At 40.3% G+C, this 25,785-nt stretch overlaps 1 protein-coding gene across 1 annotated transcript in view; it reads left to right on the top strand.

The window, feature by feature from the left end:
* The window catches only part of LOC115511752 (teneurin-3), a 194,696-nt gene that overhangs the window by 51,275 nt on the left and 117,636 nt on the right, over positions 1-25,785 (top strand). Inside the window, exons 4-5 of the mRNA XM_032593054.1 lie at positions 2,693-2,815; positions 22,754-22,968. Of these exons, the coding sequence (XP_032448945.1) occupies positions 2,693-2,815; positions 22,754-22,968 (338 nt within the window). The remainder of the gene's footprint in view (positions 1-2,692; positions 2,816-22,753; positions 22,969-25,785) is intronic.

Below are 25,785 nucleotides of genomic sequence, written 5' to 3' on the forward strand. Positions count from 1 at the left end.
AAATAAAATCGCTCTCCAAACACACACATAAGATCACTTTCTAATATTTGACATTGTGCAGTTTCCATTGACTCTCTCTCTTGAGTCTCTCTCTCTCTCTCTCTTGACTTCAAAGTCTATTAAAACCAATAATATAAGCAAATCTATCATCCTGGGAGACTTTTTATGTTACATAAAAGCCCACGATGATGATAAATTATTTTGCGGAGAAACTTTGACCCTTTTGGAATATTTATCATTGACATGCCAAAGTACGTCTGTCAAACCTTCTCCTGTATGCAGGACCAGTTCCCATTATTTCATTCAAAAATTGCTGAAATATCTGAAACCTTGAAAAACGTACGAAGCGATAAATGTTTAGAAAGCTCCTGACATTTTGCCGCTCAAATACTAAGCAATTTAATGCAAAATGACATGTGAAGCTATACTTCCTTACAAGTTGACAGTTTTTGAATTCAAGGATTCTATAACGTATATCTTAATCCTTGAAAAACCAGAGTTTGAAAGGAGTTGCTGACAGATTATAATTCGAGAGGGGAGTATATACATTTTACAGATATACAGGGTAGATGTAGCTCTGTGTGTATCTGTTTGCTGTGTTTCTTATTAGGGTTATGTTTGTATATTATTATCATATATTATATATGATATATATTGATATATATATTGATATATATACTGATACATATTGATATATATATTGATATATATTGATATATATACTGATATATATTGATATATATATTGATATATATGATCATATATTATGTATGATATATATGATATAATCATAATATATTATATATATTATAATAATATAATATATTATCATATTATTATGTTTGTATATTATTATACAATCACTTATTATGATTGTATTTCAGGTATTGTTAATGAAAGATGGCGAAACTTGTAGAGTGTTGAAATCTTTTCAAATCAAACTGTTGAATCTTTTAACTTTAATTGCGTATGGTACTAGGGGACTTTCATATACTATTTGCATATACTATTATATACTATATACTTTTCGTATACTGTTATGCTAATACAGTCATTAATCACTTACTAATAATATAACACCCTACTCTTATCCATTTACTTCTTTTATAGTATTAACTTTTCCTTTAAATTGCTATATTTTCATCCACAACTGTTTTCTTGATTTTGAAACCTCAGAACATAGACTTCATGAACTTGACAGACACTTATTAAGACTTCCTACATATAAGGTACATGAGATACAAAAGTAAATGAAAATGGTCTTGACAGAGATGGTCGGCTCAGTCAGAGACGGCTTCCCCACATCGTTGGTGCCTACCATCTGAGTGATAAATGGATATTTTACAGTGCATGGTGAGCATTACAGACAGAAGGGACTATATGTTGAGAGCTTCCATGGTCTGGTCAGGTGACTTCATATAGTTCAGTAGAGTACAGAATAAATAAATGAAATACTTAAGTACTAGGAGCTGTCCTGCTATGTATTAACTAACTGTCCATCATATGCCCCCATCGACCTGTACGATCTAGAAAGTTCATATCTATTAAGTAAGGACCAACCTTATTTTCTAAGTAAAACTAGTATTAACAGTATTACATCATTTAATCCCAAGTTGAGGATTAAACCAAAATCTAACATCTAAACCCCTCTTCTTTCCACTGTGCCAGTGTAATTGTGTTACTGCGTATGTTGCATATTTAATAAGGGTTTGCCTTTTGACAATGGTACTTATCATGCTGTGTCTAACAATACTCCTTAAACACTATGTCTTTCTTCACGTGTCTCGTAAATTCCAATACGTATCATGACTACAACTGTGTCTCCCTGTGGATATTTAGCCTCCTTGGGGATTAATTCTGAAACTGTATTCTGTGGAACACCAGTGAATGTTTAGTTGAGTGTTAGCAGTCAGTATTATTACAGTGATTGTTCTGAATATTTCAAATATATTAAAAATAAAATTTTTCAAATTCTATTACATTTATAAATTTAAAATTAGAAAGTCGTATAGTCGTCTACTTTCTAAATATTTTAAATAAAGAAAATCAGTAAACACATTTACAAAATTTTCATAAATCTGCAAGCTTATCATACCCACATCAGAAACTCTACGTGAACTTACCTGACACATAACATGTTACGTCATCCATGCCATTTTTTAATGGAATGTCATAAACTCGTCTTAAATTTAGAGTAGTCCAGTGTTACTCTGTTTTGTGCATCTAAATCCATTCTGATCATTTCGTAGGCCAGCAAATTTATCTGTGAGACCAGTAGTTACTTTTTACCTTAGTCCAAATGAGTAGCGTCATGTTTCTTGAGAATATAAGGATGTTGCAACGAAGGTTTCGTCATGTGCAAATGGCCTGAGGTCAGGCAAGTTTAGCAGATGTCACTGCAGAGCACTTTACCCCTTACCTCCGCGATGGTGAGGAGTGGAACTCGGACAAAGCAGAGCACATAGAGATTCAGTCCCCAGAGTTTTCTGGTACCAATATGGTGCTACAGTGATACCTACACTGCGATTGTGTTAGAAGCTGTTTAGTTTCTAATTGTTGCAACGCAATCATCTTTAGTATTTCAGAAAGTGGAGATGTTAACGTTACGTACGAATCCTGTTGTAAACATGCTCACCATGTGCCGTCCTAGCTAAAAACAGACTTTTCAACAACTCGCATTCTTTACCCCCAGCGATGCATCTCTTTGGCCTCAACTGGCAGCTGCAGCAGCCCGAAAACGACACATTTGAGAACGGAAAAGTGAATTCTGAGGCCGCACCAACAAACACTGTGTCATTACCTTCTGGCGAAAATGGTAAGAGAAAGAGCTACGTGTCGTGTGTGTGTTTCTTTTCATACCTCTTTCCCATAAATGCATTTGATTCCATGTGGCATCCAGTTATATCTGGGAGAGGGAAACGTTTGAATTTTTTTTTTAACGTTTATTTATTTTTGAGACAGAGACAGAGCACGAGTGGGGGAGGGGCAGAGAGAGAGGGAGACACAGAATCCGAAACGGGCTCCAGGCTCCGAGCCGTCAGCACAGAGCCCGACGCGGGGCTCGAACTCACGGACCGCGAGATCGTGACCTGAGCTGAAGTTGGACGCTGAATAGACCAAGCCACCCAGGCGCCCCGAGCGCCCCGAGAGGGAAACGATTTTGAAATATAACGTCATCTTTTAATCAGGGGTTTTTAGGCATTCACTTGAAAGATTGGAAGTTCACGTTTTTATTATAGGAATAATACGATTTTCTGCCTTCCGATTTGATGGCTGGGCATTTCTGGCTTTCCCTCCTGCAGTTGTGTATTTGGCTTTACTTTTAGTCTGTAGAGAGGCTATAATTCAATATATCGTCTCTTATATTATCTTGGGCATATTAAGCTTTGTTTTCATTCAACTAGCTTATGGAGTTATAGTATAGAATACTATATTAATTTCGTTATAAAAGCTTTCAAATACAAAATACGTTAAAGGATTAGAATTTATTGACCTTTCTCTGCTTGCCCTTGCTGTAAACCTTCAAAAGTTTGCACTTTGGGGGCGCCTGGGTGGCTCAGTCGGTTAAGCGTCCAACTTCCGCTCAGGTCATGATCTTACTGTTCGTAAGTTCGAGCCCCGCGTCGGGCTCTGTGCTGACCGCTCAGAGCTTGGAGTCTGCTTCGGATTGTGTGGCTCCCTCTCTCTCCGCCCCTCCCCAGCTTGCATGCTGTCTCTCTGTCTTTCTCTCTCTCCAAAAATAAATATAGATTAAAAAAAAAAGTTTGCCCTTTGGCTAACAGACTTTCAAAGCATTTTGTTCTGAATTAAAAACGGAATTTAAGAGGTTTGAGAATGTTTTATTTCATTTTTCCATATGAACTCCCAGGAAAATGTGTATATACGTGTGTAGATTTATATTATATATAATATAATATTATATACCTGTCTATCCTGTCTCTGTCTATATTGTATATCCCTGTCTATTATTTTGATATGTGTGTGCGCGTGTATATATGTTTTGACACTTGGAATTCTCTGGCTTTTTGCAAAATGTCATAATACTTCATATCTCAAAGCAACCAGATCAGGATACCTTTTTTTGTCACATAAATATATCATCTGCCTTTAAGCAATTCCCAAGCTTTTCTTCCCCCTTGTTTCTTCTTAGCTCATGTATTTGTATTCTGCTTTGGCATCGATTATGTTCATCCTCACATGGCTAGTTTCTTTGCAAGACCAGAAAGAAGCTATGGTCGATTTATACATAACAAAATATATATTTGTTTATTTTTATGCGTATGCTATTTTACGTGTAGCCATTCACCAGGGCTAACACTTCCGTCGGGGTTTCTTTTGGTCTCTGTGTTCTCATCTTCTGTTTTATTTTAACAATACCCTATGACGTTTCTCTTCCTTCTTGGGGAGACTGAGGAATTCTATAAGACGTAGGATTTTCATAGTAATAACAAACACCCTTGGCCCCACACCTGTACGGAGCCTTTTAAAAAATTTTTTTTTCAACGTTTATTTATTTTTGGGACAGAAAGAGACAGAGCATGAACGGGGGAGGGGCAGAGAGAGAGGGAGACACAGAATCGGAAACAGGCTCCAGGCTCCGAGCCATCAGCCCAGAGCCTGACGCGGGGCTCGAACTCATGGACCACGAGATCGTGACCTGGCTGAAGTCGGACGCTTAACCGACTGCGCCACCCAGGTGCCCCTGTACGGAGCCTTTTAACACAAAGCTCTCCACGTTCCAAGAAGCTGCAAGCTGGTGACTAATATGTCCCCACACCCGAAGTAATTAAAACAGTAGGTGAGGGAAATTGCAATTAAGTAAACAATTATGTAATTTTTCGTATACTGATAACCCACATGTGAACTGATCGAGTAACTGCACAGAAATTAAGAGCGTTTATTTTTAGTCTATGTAGATTGAAATGTAGCCTGTCTCTTAAAGTAGATGGTTTCTGTAAAAAAGGCCCGATGCACTTAACGACCCACACATGTAGAGAACTTTTTTTACAGACCCAAGAAATTAGACTAAAGAGAAAAAGGCTTATGGTAGACACGTTTTATTTTACTACATCCTGACCTGTTAGTATGCTGAAAATGAAAATAGGCTAATTAAGTTTCACAATACTCGAAAAGCATAATACCGAGAAAGTGTGGATTCAGATATGCTCCTCGAGCCTCGTGCTGGTTCCTGGGATTTGGCCAAGAAATCCCTCCTCTGCCTGCATCAACGTTCCCCGGCTCGCCTAAACCTCTATTCAAATTTTAGCTTCTTCACCTGTTTACTTTGTAACGTTGGTCAAGGTGCTCAGTGGTTCCGATCTGTGAGAAGATTTTAGGACAACCATGGAATGAATTCTGTCTGGGATCCTGTCAGTTCCAGGCATTTGAAAGAATGTCATGTACGTACGGCTTCAGAAATTCTGTGGCTGATAAGAGTTTGCAACTATCCTGTATGACCGCAGAGAGAAATCTGCATTATGTCAGAATCCACATGCCCACACACACATACATCTGAAATCTGGTTCCCAAAATAATGCTTATCCTCGTTGTGTGAAACACACCTGCTTTGTTTTTTGTTTTTTGCTTTTGCTCTATTTTATTGTGTTTCCCAGTTATACGAGTGCTGGTTGAAACTCACTTCGATCATTCCACAGTTTGCAAAAGACTGTGGTCCACAGTTTCAAAAAAACACTGTTCTGAAAGTCCCCTCCTCTGAGAGAGACTGCAGTGCCCCAGGTGACCCTAGAATGCACTGGGTTCGGTTTTTGTGTGCCTGTGGAACAGCTGTATCTCCATGGAAGTAAAGTCACTTCTTTCAAGCCTTGTGAAGAAGCCCCCTACCTAAGGAACAGTCAGCAGATGTCCCAGGATGAGTTAGGTTCCCTGGAGGAAAGCTGAGTCCCCAGACGGCCAGCTGCCCTGGGAGTTCATATGAACATTTCCTTTTGGAAAGAAGGCCAGCTCTTGACTCAGACCTTGTCCAAAGTGTGACCTAAACAGTAGTCACTTGTCTTCTTTATTATTTCTTGAATAGTACCCTCTCTACCCCCCCCCCAAAAAAAACCCTAAATTATAAGGAATTCTTATTTCCATTTATCCAAGTATAGCTTCTTGGTATGTATCTTTTAAATACTTAAAGACACGGGGCTCAGGGGAGCGCGACGGGACTGCGTTTGCAAGAAGGGGGAGGTGCCTTAAAATCATGGCTTTTAAGCCTTTGTGATGACCCTCCAGTCTCCATACACCATCGTCCACTATTTCAGTTTTATAAACTATCCAGAGAAATATATCACGTCATCTCTTTAGAAATTCTAGATTACAACCCTTAAGAAATCCTTAGAATTCTGAACAAGGCTCACTGGGCGAATTAACTGTGCTAAACGTAGTGAGACAATTGACTCGTGGTAGCTTCTAAATACAGTACTTTTGTTCATTCAGTCCTCTTTTATTTTTATTTTACAAATATAATTCTAAGGAACAATCGTGGTGCTAAGGTTTCTGTAAACTCCCTGCTTGCTTTTAAGCTCATTTGAACGGGAGTTTCTAAGCGGTATTTAGTATGTAGAAGAAGAATTTCTATTATATGCCATGATCCTTTACTGATTATTCCTGAGACCGTCTTTGACTCCAGATTTCGGAGATGAGATGTCAGAAGTGTGGGGTCTCAGGCGAAACCGATAGATGTGGACAATGTGAAGGGAGAGGTAAGAATGAGGTTTTTGAGCCTCCAATACCAGTCTCTTTCCAGAAACTAAAATTATTCCCCTGGACCAAGGAATTCATTTAGTCTGATGTGCTGGAAACAGTCACAGGGGCCTGTCTTCAGATCGCAGCTCCTTCATTGACGTACTTTGGAGCCTTGAGCAAGTTACTTAACCTCTCTGAGCTTGCTTTCCTCGCATGTGAAGAGGAAATAGTCATGGCCATCTCCTGGCTCACTGACTCCCAACATTCTGGCAGCCTGGCTCCTTTGCCCATGGCCAACTCTTTCCACGCTCGTCAACAATTTCTCCAGATCTTCGGACGGTCCTCGGAAGCCCAGCTCTCTCCGCGGATGGACCTTTCCAATCAACAACATACAGAAACCTTCAGAGGAAGTTCTCTCAGTTTCCTGGAAGCGAATCTCCATGCCTTTGTGTGTCTGGATCTACACTTCTCACTCTTTTTGCCCCATACTTAAGGCTGATCTTTCCACGAGTGAGCTTGATTCGAGTCCGTATCTTCAAAGTAGCCCCCCTGTTGACACCTTCCAGGCAACATTGGAGACTCCGGAGGTTTTAAAAACAAAAAAATCCTTGACTCTCCCTCCCACTCCAGCTCCACCTTATTTTTCTCTTCTCCCTTTACAGCCAACCTTCTTTTTTTTTTTTTTAATTTTTTTAATCTTTATGTATTTTTGAGAGAGAGAGACAGAGAAAGTGGGGTGGGAGGAGAGCCACAGAGAAGGAGACACAGAATCCGAAGCAGGCTCCAGGCTCTGAGCTGTCAGCACTGAGCCCGATGCAGGGCTCGAACCCACAAACTGAGAGATCATGACCTGAGCTGAAGTCGGACGCTCAACCGACTGAGACACGCAGGCTCCCCTGTTTATTTATTTTTGAAAGAGAGACAGAGAGACAGAGCATGAGCGGGGGAGGGTCAGAGAGAGAGGGAGACACAGAATCAGAAGCAGGCTCCGGGCTCTGAGCTGCCAACACAGAGCCCGACGCGGGGCTCGAACTCACGACCAGTGAGTTCATGACCTGAGCCAAAGTCGGGACGCTCAACCGACTGAGCCACCCAGGCGCCCCTACAGCCAGCCCCTCTTGAGTGTAATCCTCTCTCTGTTCATTTCTTCACCATCCGTGAATTCCTTTCTCGTGGATGTTCCTACCACCACTCATCGAAACCGATGTCTTCTGGAGTTAGCCACTGCAGTGTCTATATCGTCGTTGAATCCTCTTCAGTCGTTACCAGATCTGAGTTCTTGGTAGCGCTTGATAGTTAATCTATCCCTCCGAATGGAAATGCTCTTTTCTCTTAGCTTCTGTGATACCACATTTACCTTGGCTTTCTTCCTGACTTTTTGGCAGTGACTCCTCAGCTTCTTGAGTCGGCTCGCCCGTCTCCGCTGGACCCCTCCACGTTGCTGTTTCTCAGGACTCTGCTCTTTTCACAGTGTAATTCCTCTGGGTTCTCTTATCCCCTCTCCTGGCTTCGGATGCATGCGATGTGCTGTGCGCTATGTTACGTTCTGTGTGTTCCCAAATCAACATGTGCGGCGTAGATATTTCTCTCTCTTTGAGATCCAGACACCAACTGTGTAAAGTCTCTCCAAGTGCCTTTGGAACTTCTCCACCGGCGTGTCTTCCAAGCACCTCAAACTTCACATGTCTAAAACTGAACCCATTGACTGCTTTGGTCCTCTATCACTGCCTAGCAAGCCACACCAGGAGTCCGTGGCTTAAAAGAACAACTGTTGTCATCTCTCCTGATTCTGCAGATGGGGAAGTTCCTGTGTTTGTGCCTGGGTCTTTCGTGCAGTTCCTTTCAGATGTCAGCTGGGGCTGTTTGAAAGCTCCACTGAGCCAGAAGTCCAAGGTGGCTGGCAGTTGGTGCTGTGTGTGAGCTGGAGCTCGGCTGTGGCTGTTGACCAGAGCATCTAAACAGGGCGTTCCATGTGGCTTGGACTTCTCAGAGCATAGCAGCTGGTGCTGAAGGGACGTATCCCAAGAGAGGGAGCACTCCGAGAAACCAACACAGACGTTACAAGCCTTCTCACATCCTAAGATATTGGACATCTGCAGATGTCCCTTTCATCACATCCTGTTGGTCCAGAGAGCCAGGATGATCAGCCCAGATTCACGGGAAGGAGAATCAAACTCCCCCTTTTGTGTGAGGAAGTGGCAGGGATTCATTGCGTAAGAGCCTATGGAATGGAAGATGCCGTGGGCGCCATCTTTGGAAAACACAATTGCCGTCATCTCTCTTTCCAAATCTGTCTCTCTTCCAGGGCTTTTTGTGTCAGGAAACGGCATCATAATTCACCTAGTTACCTGGGCCAGGAGCTGAAGAAGCAAGCCTGTCTCCTCCTCTTCTGTCACCTCCATATTCAGTCAATCATTAGTCCTGTCCACCCCAACTCCACAGTGTCTCTTGGACACATCATCTCTCACCTAGATTCTAGAGGCCACCTTCAATCTGGGATATTACGTCTCCAGTCTTGTCCCACGGTCTTCAGACACAAATTTGAGATAGAAGTACCCTACCTGATCTTCCTCAGTGACTTAGATTCTGGTCGGATGCCTTTAAGTGACTTACAAGGCTTTCCACATTCTGGCTGTTGATCACGCCACACTCTGATATAGAAACAGTACGGGAGGAAGATGGAGTATAGGCTCTTAAGCCTACCCCTTCTGGCCTCACATCCTAGTTCTGATCATTAATGGCTTTGTTACATGGGACAAAGTATGTAGCTTCTTTGGCCTTAAGTTTTCTCATCATTGGAACAGTCTTAAGTATTCAGCGGAAATACTGAAAATGGTGTATCGTACATAAAAATGCTTGAAGAATGTTTGTGCCTATCACCATTACTACTTAATGTAGGCCTTCTTTGCTAGCGTATGAGGCACAGACCACATCTATCTTCCACTGCCCTGTCCCAAGCTCTCAGCACAGTTACAGACATGTAAAAGGTGCTCACTACGTATTTGTCAAATGAACATATGAAAATAGCATGACTAAATGATATAAAGTGCATAAAGGACCCACCACAGCGCCTTGCAAAGTATGCACAAACCAAATGCTGGTAGAGCCTCGTGGTTAGGAACTGAAGCTCTGTCGGGGCACCTGGGTGGCTCAGTGGTCGAGTGTCTGGCCCTTGGTTTTGGCTCAGGTCATGATCTCAACAGTTCGTGGGTTCGAGCCCCGTGTCAGGCTCTGTGCTGACAGCTCAGAGACTGCTTAGGATTCTCTCTCTCCCTCTCTCTCTGCTCCTCCCCCTCTCACTCATGTGCATGTGCTATCTCTCAAATAAATATTCAAAAAAAAAAAAAAGAATTGAAGCTGTGTCACTTACTGGGTGGCTTTACATAAATTACCTTCCCTAACCTCCTGTTTCTGCATGGGGTGGCACTGAGGTTTAAATCAGAGAACACACGAAGGATGCCAAGCACTGACTGGAACGTGACGAGCATTTGATACATGTCAATAATTATTAGTTCACTCTTTTTAATGCAGTTCTAGATTTTGCACTTGTAATTTGTAACTAAATTTTTAAGAAGATGTATCTTTAAATCATCATCCAGAGTATTCTCTAAAGCAATAATAGAAATCCTTGTTAGTTACTTATTATTAACCAACTCCTCCTGGCTTAATATTTTTAGTTATTTGGGTTTTATGAAAGGAATCTATCTTATCCTTAAGATTCCTTTGAATGCACGGTACTGTGCATTTATTTATTGAGCATGTATTATGTGCCATGCACAGAGCAAAGCTCTGAGAACATAGCAATAGGAAAAAAAAGGCACAATTGTTCTCAGAGCCTGTGAATTGCTAGGCAAGATAGAAGTCAAGCAGGCAATGACAAGGAGTTAGCAAATGCATACATAGGGGAAAATAGAGGGCCCTATAGTAGCATATTTCAACACGACCTTTATTTAAAAGGAACAATAAGACAAATGCCAAAATTTAGCATAGAATAGTTTGGGATAACGTAAGACAAAGAAAGGCTGTAAATTTTGGCTAATATCACTCTGGAAAATTACTTTTCCAATCAAACAAAAACTAACAAACAAACAACACATTCCTTTTGCACAAATTTCCAGTTATAAAATAAGTAAGTTATGGAGTCTATCTGCAGCATGGTCATCGTGGTTAATAATACTGTAGTGGATATTTGAAAGTTGCCGAGAGAGTAGAGCTTAAAAGTTCTCATCATAAGGGGCGCCTGGGTGGCGCAGTCGGTTAAGCGTCTGACATCAGCCAGGTCACGATCTCGCGGTCCGTGAGTTCGAGCCCCGCGTCGGGCTCTGGGCTGATGGCTCGGAGCCTGGAGCCTGTTTCCGAGTCTGTGTCTCCCTCTCTCTCTGCCCCTCCCCCGTTCATGCTCTGTCTCTCTCTGTCCCAAAAATAAATAAAAAACGTTGAAAAAAAAATTAAAAAAAAAAAAGTTCTCATCATAAGAAACAAAATTATAACTATGTGAAATGATGGCTGTTAACAAGACTTACTGTGGTGATCACTTTGCAGTTGTATACAACAAAAGTCAAATCATTACATTGTACTTCTGAAACAAATACAATGTGTGATGTCAATTATATCTAAACAAAGGAAATTTCCAACTCCTTTTGTTTGAGTACAGATTTAAAAACTGTACGTGTGTGTATGTATATATATGTACATATAGGATTCATCCTGTTTAAACACTATAATTCAAGTGCTTTTAAATTTCACTTTATTGGTCATCATGCATGAGTTTTTCTCAACTACTGGACCATTTCAGAGAATTAAAACTTAGAGCAGTTTAAAGATGCCGGTGATTTGAAGCAATGAACTAACAGGGCGGCAGGTGCCTTGAGTTTTACTCGGTATTGTTCATGGTATGTTTGTTGCAACGTGTAATAATAGTTCCTTCATTAGGTGCTGTATTGATTTCGTTCATTAAACTATGTTTGCAAGGCAGTTGTGTTTTAATTCGCTTTGCTTGCGAGGTAACACTCCGTGTCCGCAATGGTAAGTTACGGCGTGTGGTTGTTTATAAAAAGAGATGTTCTCTCCGAGATCTCAAAGTCAGGGTCTGAATCCAAGGTTAGGTCACAGAGTTGGAGGGTGGGCTATTGATTGTCTGTAAATGCCTAACCTTGCTTCCTGACATCTTAATTATTAGTGCTTCTGTGGGACTCCAGATGATATTATCACTTACCCTCCTCAACAATTGACGTAGACTTTTACAGTTGGATTTCTTTTCTGCCTTTCCATTTTAATAATTAAAGGCTCGTTTATTCCCATCATATGCAGGCAGCAGATTCATGATATGTATGGCAAAATATTTAGTCTTGCGCATCTTTGGGTGGTTTTTCTGATGTCACAAAATAATGTTTAGCTACCAAGCCTCCTACCAGTATGATTTCAATATTCCATTTGATCCTTGTAACATCTAGGGTTGGTACACTATTATTTATACGGTATCTGAGACCTCAAGGCATTGTTAATGCGTTATCTGAAAAAATGCCATCTACCGATGTGTTTGCCTCTAAACCGTGGCTCACCCAAGAGGGCGAGGAGTAACAATGGCTTTGGGGACGTGGCCTCTTTCTGTTTTCACACTCTGACAACCATATTTTAAGACGTGGACTGTTGGGACACATAGTTACTGATGAAAGGGAAAATCACAGTTAGTAGGTAAAAAGACTCCTAGTGGCTCCCACATTCAGGCCCAACAGGATACGTTGGGGAAAAAAACCCTTCAAGATGATACCCTATTGTGTTTGAAGACACGGTACACCTCCCTCTTACTGTGAAGGCTTTAATTGGTTTGATTCCTAACCTACAAGCTTTGAGTTTAGAATAACTCCAGGGCACTCTGTGGCCCTGTCTATTTTTTCCTCCATTCTTCCTCCTTTATTCTCTTAGTAAAACCTACAAACAACCTTACTGATTCCTATGATCATTCCCAGGTTCAGGCTCCGGGGGCTTAAGGATGGAGTGATCTCAGTAAGGGAGGAGAGAGCACACCAGAACTGGCCCTCCTTTTATTTCCTCTGAAGCCAAAATTTTCTGGAATTCAGGACATGATGAAAGACATCTGTGTCCAGGCTTTTATCTGAGCGGAATGATGAGCTTCAGAGGAAAAGGTTGTTCAAGTATTGACAAGTTTATCAAGCCGTGTCAATGGCTCGCTGACTCCCAGGTGTGTTTCCGATCAATAAAGAGCATTTGGAAACGCTAACAGGAATGACCACACTTGACTTGGCCAAATTAGAGACCGGCCGGGACTTGAAAAGCGGTAGTGCGGAATTTAAACAGACAAAGCCCCTTCACAAAACTATGGTCCCCTGACATTCAAACTAGAGGCTTTAGCAGGAATGTCATACGAAGCTGCCGGTTCAGGGGATTTAAGCAGAAGAAAGTCAGCCATGTCCTTGTATCTCTACATCACTGATGATAATGAGAGGTCAGGTCTCCATCTACCTTTTAGAAAAGACACATTCGAAGACTTTAATTCAAAATAAATTCATTCTAAATGGTGTCATAATTGGAAGCAAACAGAAGCGGATGGCCACTTGGGGCTGAGATTCATGTTTCATAGGAAAAGCTAAAATAGATGCGTGACCTTCAAACTGTTTCGTTCTTGTGCCTTAAAACAAATTATAAATACAAATTTTAATTAAATCTTATTTCCTACCACCATAATGTTCATACATGTTTTTAAAAAGCCAAATTACATTTATAATTATTAGTTGTACACACTTGACTGAAATCAACCTAATTATTATAAAAATGCTAAACATTTTTATAATTATTAAATATAAAACGAAAATGTATCAAAAATACCTCTCTGAATGAGATGACTGGGGACTTTTCCAAATAATTCATGTATTCACGGATGGATATTAATGTTTATTTGTTTTTGAGACAGAGAGAGAGACAGAGTGTGAGTGGGGGAAGGGCAGAGAGAGAGGGAGACCCAGAATCCGAAGCAGGCTCCAGGCTCTGAGCTGTCAGCACAGAGCCCGACGCGGGGCTCAAACTCACGAACCGAGAGATCATGACCTGAGCTGAAGTCGGACACTTAACCGACTGAGCCACCCAGGTGCCCCCATGGATGGATATTAATTATTACAAAGCCAGGCAAGATTCAGGATCAATTTTATTCCTGTTTTTCTTTTTTTATGAATATAAACATAAGAAATCTTAACCACAAAATAAGCAGATGGGAAGGAAAGGATTTTTTTAGAGTGATTTCAACTATTTGAAATCCTTATTATTCGTATGTCAAGAATTTGTGACCTACTCCTTTTTTTTATGTTTTTATTTATTTCTTTTGAGAGAGAACTGGGGAGGGGCAGAAAGAGGGAGAGGGAGAGAGAGAGAAAGAGAGAGAGAGAGAGAGAGAGAGAGAGAGAGAGAGAGAGAGAGAGAGAGAATCCCAAGCAGGCTCCACACTGTCAGCGCAGAGCATCTGGGCTCAATCCCAGGAACCATGAGATCATGACCTTAGCCTAAATCAAGAGTCGGACGCTCAACTGACTGAGCCACCCAGGTGACCCTGTGATCTATTTCTAAAAGGTGTGTTTAGCAGTCTACAAGCTGTTGGTTCCATCACATTTCTTCTTCAGTTTCATTGGAAGCACGGAACTGAGAACCACCTGCTTTCACACATATTTGTTACCAAGTTTTCCGAACCACCCATTTGTCAGCCTCTGTGCAGTATACCCCCCAAAAAGAAAGCAAAACACTACTAATCACACCCGTTACTCTTTTACTCTGTGGCTTTGTTTAATCTGGTATGTGCAGAATGGGGTGGAAGATGGACCTTGTGTTCATCTTAGTTCATCTTTGTTATTGCGATATTTTTTAATGCTTTTGTTGTATCATATGCTTTAAATGTCTCTCGCTCACTTAACTTACGGGAAATGCTATATAATTTACTGGCAGAGATACTACTCATTAAAATCAAACTCTGTCAGAAAAAGTCTGACTTATTGTTTCAGTTCAAATAAATTAATATCCACGTTGTCACAGTCCTCACAATTCTGAACTGCTACGTGAGGGAGATAGTAGAGAGACAGATAAAGCACAAATCCTTGTCATGAGTTTGGCAATTGGACTGAATAAGACATCGCTGCCTTAATTATTTCTTACCTCACTGATGTTCTCTTGGCAGTCAAAAAACTCTAATGGCAATGAAGAACATCCTTTGCCAATGGTTGGGATGAATGATAGGGTCATTGCACGAAAAGGTTCTCCCTCCTTCTTGATCTATCAGATTTCAAAACCTACCAACAGCCTTAAATATTCCAATTCTTAATGCCACACTTTGTCCTTGATAGAAATATATGCAAGACAAGGAAAGACACTAAAGCCCTACCTTGGGTTTGTGGTCTCTCGAATAAAGGAGGCTTCATCAACAAGAATGCTTTAAATTTTGCCTTTGTTTGGCACACTGGAAGCTTTATGCTCAAGACAGTGCATCATAGTAAGATACTGAGTATGTGAAAGGTCCCTTCTGTTGTAAAGCGAGTCTACATCCGGGAATTGTTGAGGTTCTAGAAATGAATTCCCTTAAAACAGACTATTCCTTTCCTCACTGAAAAGTCTTCATGAAAAAAAGAAAAGAAGGAGGGAGGGAGGGAGGAAGGAAGGCAGGGAGGAAGGGAGGAACGAAGAAAGGGAGGGAGGGAGGGTGGCAGGAAGGTCTTCAAGTAATCTTCCTACCTAGGGATATGACTACTCTTACTTGAAGACTCCTGGACTAAATGACCTCCATGGGCACTTGAACTCTGAGATGCTATGATGTTATGATTACTCAGGCTTTTTCATTACCGGGAGACAAGAAAACGATGATCTCAAGTACTACTGTCCCCCTCCCTTCAAGCCTATTCAGTGAACCTTGGTTTTTTGTTTTATAAATGAAAGAACCTTCTTTCTGAAAAAGAGCCACCTGTTAAATTGGGTGGGACTGATAAGTAATCACAACACTTACTGACACAACAGTACCCACACCTATCATTTCTATAAGAAAAATCCTAACCCCTCGAAATCAGTATACGGAGAAAGCAACAAAGCAAAACCTAAAACCCCAGAAGTCATCACTTGATTACTGTTTCCAAAGCTAATGCTTTTGGGCCAAGATGATGGTTTGGAAAACAATTCTGATTCGTACCATTTTAAGTTACCAGTATCGAAAGCACAGGTATGTTATTAAAGTGACCAAAAAAACATTTATAGCAGCAATTCGTAGGATCAACACCACTGAGTAGATTCAATCACATAAACCTCAGAGAATAACAATAGAACTTGTCAATAACAGCAAATTATAACAATAGCCTTAGTGATGTATGAATTTGATGAATGTGTCCACATATGAGCTATTTCCGTAAATATGACATGTGTGCAAACCACTCTTCACGGGAAGAAGGGACTACTACTTTTCTCAGTATTTAAAAATAGTTTCACGTGTAAGTCAACCAAAAGACAAAAAACCTAGTAGGAATTTAGTATAAATTATAACACGATGAATATCACATTAGAGTATCTATGTCAGTTTTTATGGAGCGCCTGGATGGTTCAGTTGGTTGGGTGTCTGACTTTGGCTCAGGTCATGATCTCATGGTTCATGAGTTCGAGCCCTGCATCAGGGGTTGACAGCTCAGAACCTGCAGCCTGCTTCAGATTCTGTGTCTCCCTCTCTCTCTGCCTCTCTTTCTCTCTCTCAAAAATAAACAAACATTTAAAAAAGATTTTTAAGGGTATCTATGGCAGTTTTTATGTAATAAGAACTGGTCATTTCTTCCCAATAAAAATAAGTATTCAAAAAAGCCTATAACTTTATATCCTAAAATTGAAAGCTAAGCAGATTCTCTAGCGTGGTTCAGTGGGTTACCACACCTGATTTTATATGAAATAGATCCAAAACTTCGTAATTTAAAATAATATTTTTTTAATAAAAAAGCAAAGATTTCACTGCTGACTTTGTAAAACACATAGTTTTGGAATTCTGCACTCCTCAGTGTGAGTCTTTACCACTCACTTTGGGCAGGTAATTCACTTCTTTGAGACTTAGTTTCTTCATCTCAAAATAATATTGACTTCAGGGAGTAGTGGCTTTTTTTTTTTGTTTTTTTTGTTTTGTTTTGTTTTGTTTTTTTAGTTCCAAACAGATAGTATAGGTGAAACTGCCTGACAGATCATGGGCCCTCAGTAAAAATTCCATTTCTCTCTCCCCCCTCCTTAATCTTTTCATTAAAAGCTAATTTATGACATAGGGGCACCTGGGTGGCTCAGTCGGATAAGCGTCCAGCTTCGGCTCAGGTCACGATCTCACGATTCATAGGTTCGATCCCCGTGTAGAGCTGACGGCTCGGAGCCTGAAGCCTGCTTCAGATTCTCTGTCTCCTTCTCTTTCCCCCTCCTCCACTCACACTCTGTCTCTCAAAAATAAATAAGCATTAAAAATTTTTAAAAAGCTAATTTGTCACATATGTAGGTGTTTCCAGTATTGAAAAATTTCTATGAATAAAGATGTCTTGGTTAAAGGAAGCAAACATAATCTTGAATTATGGTAGGATTACCATAGTGGTAGGATTCTATTCTTTTGTCTTTGTGTTTAGCTATATGTTCTAATTTTGCTAAAAATGAATACATATTACTATCATAAAATAAATATTTAGTATTTCAGTGAATGATGTGGTTTATACTCTGAGTCGATACATAAGAAATTAGCGAGGATTACTATAACCCAATTTTTGGGTTTTATTCCCTAGAGCGTATTATATTACTAAATTAAAGAAAAATAGATCTGGTAGCTAAAATGTTAACAACTGCCATGGTTATGGGCATCGGGGGAAAAAAGAGAAGTGGGATTGTAAGTAATGACTTGTTAAGCTGTTCGTACAGCCCTCTCCCGCATCACGCCTAGGTTACCGCAGCTGTATCCTAATGTGTCTCCCAAGTCCAGGCTTCCCACTATAGTCCCACTACAGTAGTCACTCCCCACCCTTACCTGCAGAATATGTGTTCCAGGACCCCCAGTGGATGCCCGACACCACAGATAGTACGGAACCTTCTTTATACGGTATTTTTTCCTATACGTACATATCTCTGATGAAGTTAAATTTATAAATTAGGCCCAGTAAGAGATTAACAAGAATAACTAACCATAAAATAGAACAATTACTACTACAATATATTGCAATAAAAGTTATGTGAATGTGGTCTCTGTCTCAAAATATCTTATTGCCCTGTACCCACCCTTCTCTTTGTGATAACGTGGGGTGATAACAGGCCTACGTGATGGGATGAATGGGGTGAGTGACGTAGGCATTGTGTGACATAGCGTTAGGCTATTTATCTTCTGAAGATACGTCGGGAGGATGATCATCTGCCTTCAGACCACACTTGATGGCCGCAGGTACCTGAAACAGTGGAAGGTGAAACCAGGGATAAAGGGGACTACTGTATGCACTTTCACGTCCTTGAACATGACTTCGCGTCAGCTTTAGTCCAATCAGAACCTTTTAGCCAGTGGTCTCCCTTTAGCTATAGGTGTCCTTTGCAAATGATGGTACATGTGTCATTGAGTAGGATGTGATCAGCCAACTAGAAGATAGTCACAGCATTTACTAGTAATCTACTCAAACTTGACATTTATCTCTAAGTGTGAATTTATTGTGAATTTCTCTAGACCCCGATGGGCATAACTTGGATATCTGTCATACTCATCTGTGATCACAAAACACATTCCTTAGTAATCTAGAATTCTGTTTCTCCTTATTACAAACACACACACACACACACACACACACACACACACACATACGTACACGCATACATACAACATAGGAAAAATAAGTGCTTTTATGGCATGGAAATACAAATTACCCACATTAAGGCTACTTCAAGTATCTATTTTTTTAGAGTTTTTATGTAAATTTCCAGTTAGTTAACCAGGAAACAGATGCTGGCGAGGTTGTGGAGAAATGGAACCCTCTTGCACTGCTGGTGGGAATGCAAACTGGTGCAGCCACTCTCGAAAACAGTGTGGAGGTTCCTCAAAAAATGAAAAATAGAACTACCCTACGACCCAACAATAGCACTTCTAGGAATTGACCCAAGGGATGCAGGAGTGCTGATGCATAGGGGTACTTGTACCCCAACGTTTATAGCAGCACTTTCAACAATAGCCAAATTATGGAAAGAGCCTAAATGTCCATCAACTGATGAGTGGATAAAGAAGATGTGGTTTATATATCCAACGGAATACTACTTGGCAATGAGAAAGAATGAAATCCTGCCATTTGCAACAATGTGGATGGAACTGGAGGGTATTATGCTAAGTGAAATAAGTCAGTCAGAGAGAGACGGGTATCATATGTTTTCCCTCATATGAGGAACTTGAGAAACTTAACAGAAGGCCATAAGGGAAGGGAAGGGGAAAAAAATAGTTACAAACAGAGAGGGAGGGAGCATAAGAGACTCTTACATACAGAGAACAAACTGAAGTTTCATGGCGGGAGGGGAAAATGGGTGATGGACATTGAGGAGGGCACTTGTTGGGATGAGCACTGGGTGTTCTATGTAAGCGATGAATCACAGGAATCTACCCCCAAAATCAAGAGCACATTGTAGGCACTGTATGTTAGCCAACTTGACAATAAGTTATATATTAAAAATAATAATAATTTAAAAAATAAATTCTAGTTAGTTAACATACAGTGTTATATTAGTTTCAGGTGTCCACGATAGTGATTTGACACTTTTGTACAATACCCAATATTTATCACAAGTGATGGGGATTAACCCCATCACCTACTTCCCCCATGCCCCTACCCCCCTCCCTTCTAGTAACCATCAGTGTGTTCTCTATAGTTAGGAATCTGTTTCTTGGTTTGCCTCTCCCTCTCTTTTTTACCCTTTGCTCATCTGTTTTGTTGCTTAAATTCCACATACGAGTGAAATCACACAGTATTTGTCTCCCTCTGACTGACTTATTCTGCTTAGCATTATACTCTCTAGCTCCATCCACTTTGTTGCAAATGGCAAGGTTTCATTCTTTTTATGGCTGAGTAATATTCCATTGTAATAGATATAGATATAGATATAGATATAGATATAGATATAGATATAGATATATGGATACACACACACACACACACATACACACACACACGGTATCTTCTTTACCTCTGCACCAATCAGTAGATACTTGGACCGCTTCCGTATCTTGACTATTATAAATAATGCTGTGAACGTAGGCGTGCATGTATCCCTTTGAATTGCTGTTTTTATATTCTTTGGGTAAATGCACTGTTTTATGTTCTTTGGGGAGTGTGATGGATGGATCGTAGGGTAGTTCTATTTTTAACTTCGTGAGGAACCTCCATACGGTTTTCCAGAGTGGCTGCACCAGTTTGCATTCCCACCAACAGTGCAAGAGGGTTTCTTTGCCTCCACATCCTCACTAACATCTGTTGTTTCTCGTGTTGTTGATTTTAGCCATTCTGACAGGTGTAAGGTGGTATTTCATCATAGTTTTGATTTGCATTTCCCTGATGGTGAGCAACGTTGAGCATCTTTTCATGTGTCTGTTGGCCATCTGGATGTCTTCTTGGAGAACTGTCTGTTCATGTTAGGGACCAGACTCTTTAAGCTGGCATTCAGGGCCTTCCAGAAACTGATCTCATCCTCCCTTTGTAGCCCTACCTTCCATTACTCTCGTGACAAACCCGTTACTGTCTTTCATTCATTCGATGCACACTGAGAGCCAAATGCTTCATATACATGAGCTCTGTGATTGCATTATTACCATTCCCGTTTTACAGATGAAGTTTAGAACTAGAGATTTAATCTCTTCTTGACGATCACAGAACCAGTTACTGACAGAGTCAGGATTCAAACCCAGTTCAACTGAATCCAAAGCCAGTCTTCTTAACTCCTTTCCTAGCCACACGGATCTCTCTGCTCACCATCGCTATGACATATGTCCAGTTTCACTTTCATGTTTTTAATTGTAATGTTGACTCCAACTCAAAAACCTTATCCTCCCTGTCCTTCAGAGTTTGCCTCAGAACTTTGAACCCTTCTGTGAAATCTTTCAACCACCAGCCTGCGACTGCTATCACCTCCCTCTGACCCTTAACCATATGTGGCTTTAGATTGTCATTTAATTCGCCAGGTTGAAGGGGTTGTCCTCCCAAACACGTAATTAGTTGCTTGATGGCGGAAGCCATGGAAGCCCGAGTAGATAAGTAAGTAATCTCTACGATTCTACTCTTTGGTTGATATTTGTTTCTATTGCCTACAATTCTCTGTCCCTTAGTAAATGCTCAAAAATGGTCTCAGTGTTAAACTGATAACTTCTCATAGAGAGAAGACTCACTCCTCCTGTCATTAGAGTAAGATAGCTCACAGCACTGTAATTTGAAATTAAACCCTCTAAATTCTGAATGGCCAACTTCTCTGGAGGCTACTATGTAATAGATATTATGTAATACCTGAATTCATATTCAGAATAATATTTTTTAAAGTATTTTCTTTTTTTTTTTTCAACGTTTATTTATTTTTGGGACAGAGAGAGACAGAGCATGAACGGGGGAGGGGCAGAGAGAGAGGGAGACACAGAATCGGAAACAGGCTCCAGGCTCCGAGCCATCAGCCCAGAGCCCGACGAGGGGCTCGAACTCATGGACCGCGAGATCGTGACCTGGCTGAAGTCGGACGCTTAACCGACTGCGCCACCCAGGCGCCCCCAGAATAATATTTTTTAAGAGAAAAAAATTATAGGAAGTCAACTTTGTCACTTTGAAAAGTTTGAATTAATAGAGGAAGGATAATTTTCCAGTTTCATTCCGTTCCTTAGCCTTCACGGACCTTTTTTGAATAAGAGACAATGTGGTTTTATTTCTCTTTAAGGTAAATTTGTAAAACCTGCCCTATCATCCTTTCAGGATACCTGAGAAAGAATGTTAGCAAAGAGGGAAGGAGGGGAAAACCATACCAAAAAATCTGAGTCTTGGATCTGTTTTCTAAAACCAGGAGGCGGCAGAGACTCAGGGAGCAGAGTTTTTATTCCTACAGGTTGAGGGTCATTGACAGGGGCAATTCAAGTACGGCTGGTGAGGCTGCAAATGAATTTGAGATGAGGGTCAAAAGAAAGCAAGCTTGCGTGGCAGCCTTCTCCAGTATCTTTGTGAGAATTTAAACTTACTCCTCCCTCCCTCCACCACGTAATCCCCTACCCCATCTCTGCCTCCCTTCCAGCATCTGAATCTTTATTCATTCTGTTTAGTTCAGAGGGAACTACCTGAATCAGTGCCATTGATTGGTTTTGTTGTTTGCTTAAGGATTGATTTGGAAATCTCCATAATCCATTCTGCCTTAATTTACACTTGCAGTGTTATGGTACGTTTAGAAGGACTGATTAGTAACAGACTTAATCTCTCCCAAGAAATAACAAGACATATATTTGTAAGATAATCATGTTTCAAGTGATCAGGAAAGACCGTAGGTGCAAAAAGAGTTTCAACAGTAGACATACCTTGGGGGAGGGGGAGGCAAAGGATTTTGACTTCAGTATTTCTTTTTTTTTTTTTTTAATTTTTTTAATGTTTATTTATTTTTGAGACAAAGGCAGAGCGTGAACAGGGGAGGGGCAGAGAGAGAGGGAGACACAGAATCTGAAACGGGCTCCAGGCTCTGAGCTGTCAGCACAGAGCCCGGCGCCGGACATGAACCCACGAACCGTGAGATCGTGACCTGAGCTGAAGTCGGACGCTTAACCTACTGAGCCACCCAGGCGCCCCTTAAATATCTCTTTAAAAATATGCTAAATCAGAATTCATTGAACAGCAGTAGCTAACAAAAAAGCTTTTAAAGTGAAAAGGACGTTAGAGCATTTCATTTATCAGAAGATAAAATGCCTCAGCATTTATTGAAAAGAACTTTTTGAAAGGAAAGCTGTTTTGTCGTTCGAGGGTTTTTTTTGGTGGGGGGTGAGGGGTCCGTTGTTGTTTTTTAATTTTTCATTGTTTTTCCATGGATCTCTTCCATGCAGGAAAATTAGGTGGATTTACACAAGAAAATAACACCATAGATTCTGGAGAACTTGATATTGGCCGAAGGGCAATTCAAGAGGTTCCTCCTGGGATTTTCTGGAGATCACAGCTCTTTATTGACCAGCCACAGTTTCTGAAATTCAATATCTCTCTTCAGAAGGATGCATTGATTGGAGTATATGGCCGAAAAGGCTTACCACCTTCCCATACTCAGGTAAAAGTGGGCTTTGTTGTCAATAAGATGGAAACTGCTAGTTTGCATTTTTGAAGTTATTCTGTTTCTTGAGTTCAGTTGTTTAACCGTCGGACCTCTTTCGTATTGATCGTTTACGGTGAAAAGAATTTTGAACGTAGGTTACACTTATCGTGAGGTTTTCGAATAAGTAGGAAAAACAGCATTTTCTTCCTGACTTGTGTTAATCATTATTGACCAACTAAAATGTACTAAAATTTATGAGTAGCCAAATGAAAATATTGAACATCATCTGAGCACCTAGGAAAACCTCATGGATTTTCCAAGTGTTTTACGAAGATTCTGTGGGAATCTCAGACAGTCTTATTCCTTTCATGTAATAGATGCATAGTATTTTCATCTCAAACGTGGCGTTCACACTGTCGGAAATACATTGTATTTTTTCTGCTTAATGCCAGCCTTACTGTTAGTAAAGAAATTGTGGAAACAAAAACATAAAGATGATGAGTGAACTTGATCGACTCAAGCCACGATTCCTCAAATAAAGAGGAGAAAGAGCTTTCACAGATAACCAAGGGTGATCACCTTAGTGTGGCACTCGAAACAGTTCAAATATTCTTCAACCATACGTCGATTGAATAACTTTAGAGGCAGTTCGCTTGCATGAAAATTACCTTACAGGTAGAGACAGCTGCTAGCAATAACTCTACAGGCTTTTTCATAATCTGATCCTGGGTCAGGGTATGTAATTTGGAAATTGTGGTTTAAAAGAGGTCCCGTTATGTCCAAGAGAAATTATTTAAATTACCCACCGTAAATTTGGAGCTCAGACTTTTCCCACCATCAACTAGTACGTCAGTCCAAAAATGTGATAGATGGTTAATTAACATTGATGGTTGGGTGAGCCTAAAAGTTTCACACTTGATAATCAGTTTATTTACCCATAGAATTGCATGCAGATTTTCATTTGATTTATAAACTGAGGACTGGAGGATTTTCATGTCTGCTTTATATAGTATGTAATTCTGTGAGACATGCTTTTTCTATACCTAGGAATTGTAAAGAAAAAGTGATCAAATACTAATAAAAGAATCATGTCTTTAAAGAAAGATGAGTAAGGGAGAGAGAGCCTGGGTGGCTCAGTCGGTTAAGGGTCCAACTCTTGGTTTCAGCTCAGGTCATGACCTCCCAGTTCGTGGGTTCGAGCCCTACATCAGACTCTCTGCTGTCAGTGCTGAGACTGCTTGGGATTCCCTATCCCGTCTCTCTCCCCCCTCCCGTTCACGTGCACCCTCGCTCTCAAAAATAAATAAACATTTTTTTTAATGTTTTTGATAAAATAATCTATAAAGATTTAAAAAAAGAAAGATGAGTCAGAAACTTTGAACCCTGCTTTCTCTTATGGATCAGGGAAAGTTTCATATACATATATAAATGATATAGCTGTGAAATTTTTGAATATCATGCTTTGGTATATCATTTTTCTGATCATGGTTTTCATGTCTATATTATTAAAATAGACTTAAAAAATTTTTTTAATGTTTTATTTATTCTTGAGAGAGAGAGAGAGACAGAGCATGAGTGGGGGAGAGGCAGAGTGAGAGGGAAACACAGAATCAGAAGCAGGCTCCAGGCTCTGAGCTGTCAGCACAGAGCCCGACGTGGGGCTCGAACTCAGGAACCGTGAGATCATGACCTGAGCCGAAGTCGGTCGCTTAACCGACTGAGCCACCCAGGCGCCCCAACCCGTTTAAATTTTTGATTATAATTATAATTCACTCCAGCGCCTGCTACAAGTGATAGTGGCTGGAAAGCAATAACCAGGTCTTCTTAAACAGAGTGGGTGTCTGTAACATTAGTTATGGCAGAGAGATTGCATTTATATCAATAGCCCGGTCATATAGGAAAAAATATTTTTTTCCTTGGAACCATATACATGATTCAATCACTTTTTTATAACTGAAGAAATATGCCTCTAAAGCTAAGCACAACAGTGAGTGTGTAACCCGTAAACTCCAGAAAATAATTTCCAAAGAAAATTGTTGTGTGCTTTACAGATTTATTTAAAGATTCAGGGTTGACTCTTTCCTACTTATGTATACCATGTAAGATTAGAGAAACAAAAAGTGCATTTTCAGGTTTTCCCATCCTTCTGGTATTTAAATACAGTATACATCATACCCACTTTTCCTTCCGGCCACAATATATGTGTTTAACTAGATTACGCATTTTCTTAAGCTCCACGGTTATTAGAGTTCTTTCCTCTGGTTTATTCAAGATCAGCAGAGCAAACAACTGTTTCTGAGTTCAGTGTTTAAACATGAAATATGCTATAAAGCAACCCAAACTGAACATTTCTCTGTTTCTGGGGAACATTAAATAAATCAACCTGAAATAATTAAAATTGGCCGGCCATTCGGAATAGTCAACTTGAGTTTTGAAAGTCTTTGTGACCCTTTATAAAACTGTCCGTTTGATTGTTGCCAAGGAATCAATTGACTTTCTTCTCCCTGATGCCCAGTTTATTCTCCTGGACAGTTAGAAGCCTAAGGAAGCAATTTAACGCTGTACAGTTAACAGTGTAGTGTATCATTTAAGAGCGTGTGCGTGAAGCCTGTTTCAGAATGGTAGCTGGAAACCTGAGTTTTGTAAGCACGCACCCCTGCGACTCTTTGACCTTGTGACCTTGAGCAAATCACTTCTCTGTGCCAGTATCTGTCCAGAAGCAGTTGAATCAGATGATGTCTAAAATCTCTTCCTCCTGTGTGCCAAAGATTTACAGCAAGCTCAATGCTCCCACCAAATAGTTGATTAAAAAATACAATTAAGTATTCATAG

Source organism: Lynx canadensis, chromosome B1, assembly GCF_007474595.2.
Source record: "Lynx canadensis isolate LIC74 chromosome B1, mLynCan4.pri.v2, whole genome shotgun sequence".
NCBI lineage: Eukaryota > Metazoa > Chordata > Mammalia > Carnivora > Felidae > Lynx > Lynx canadensis.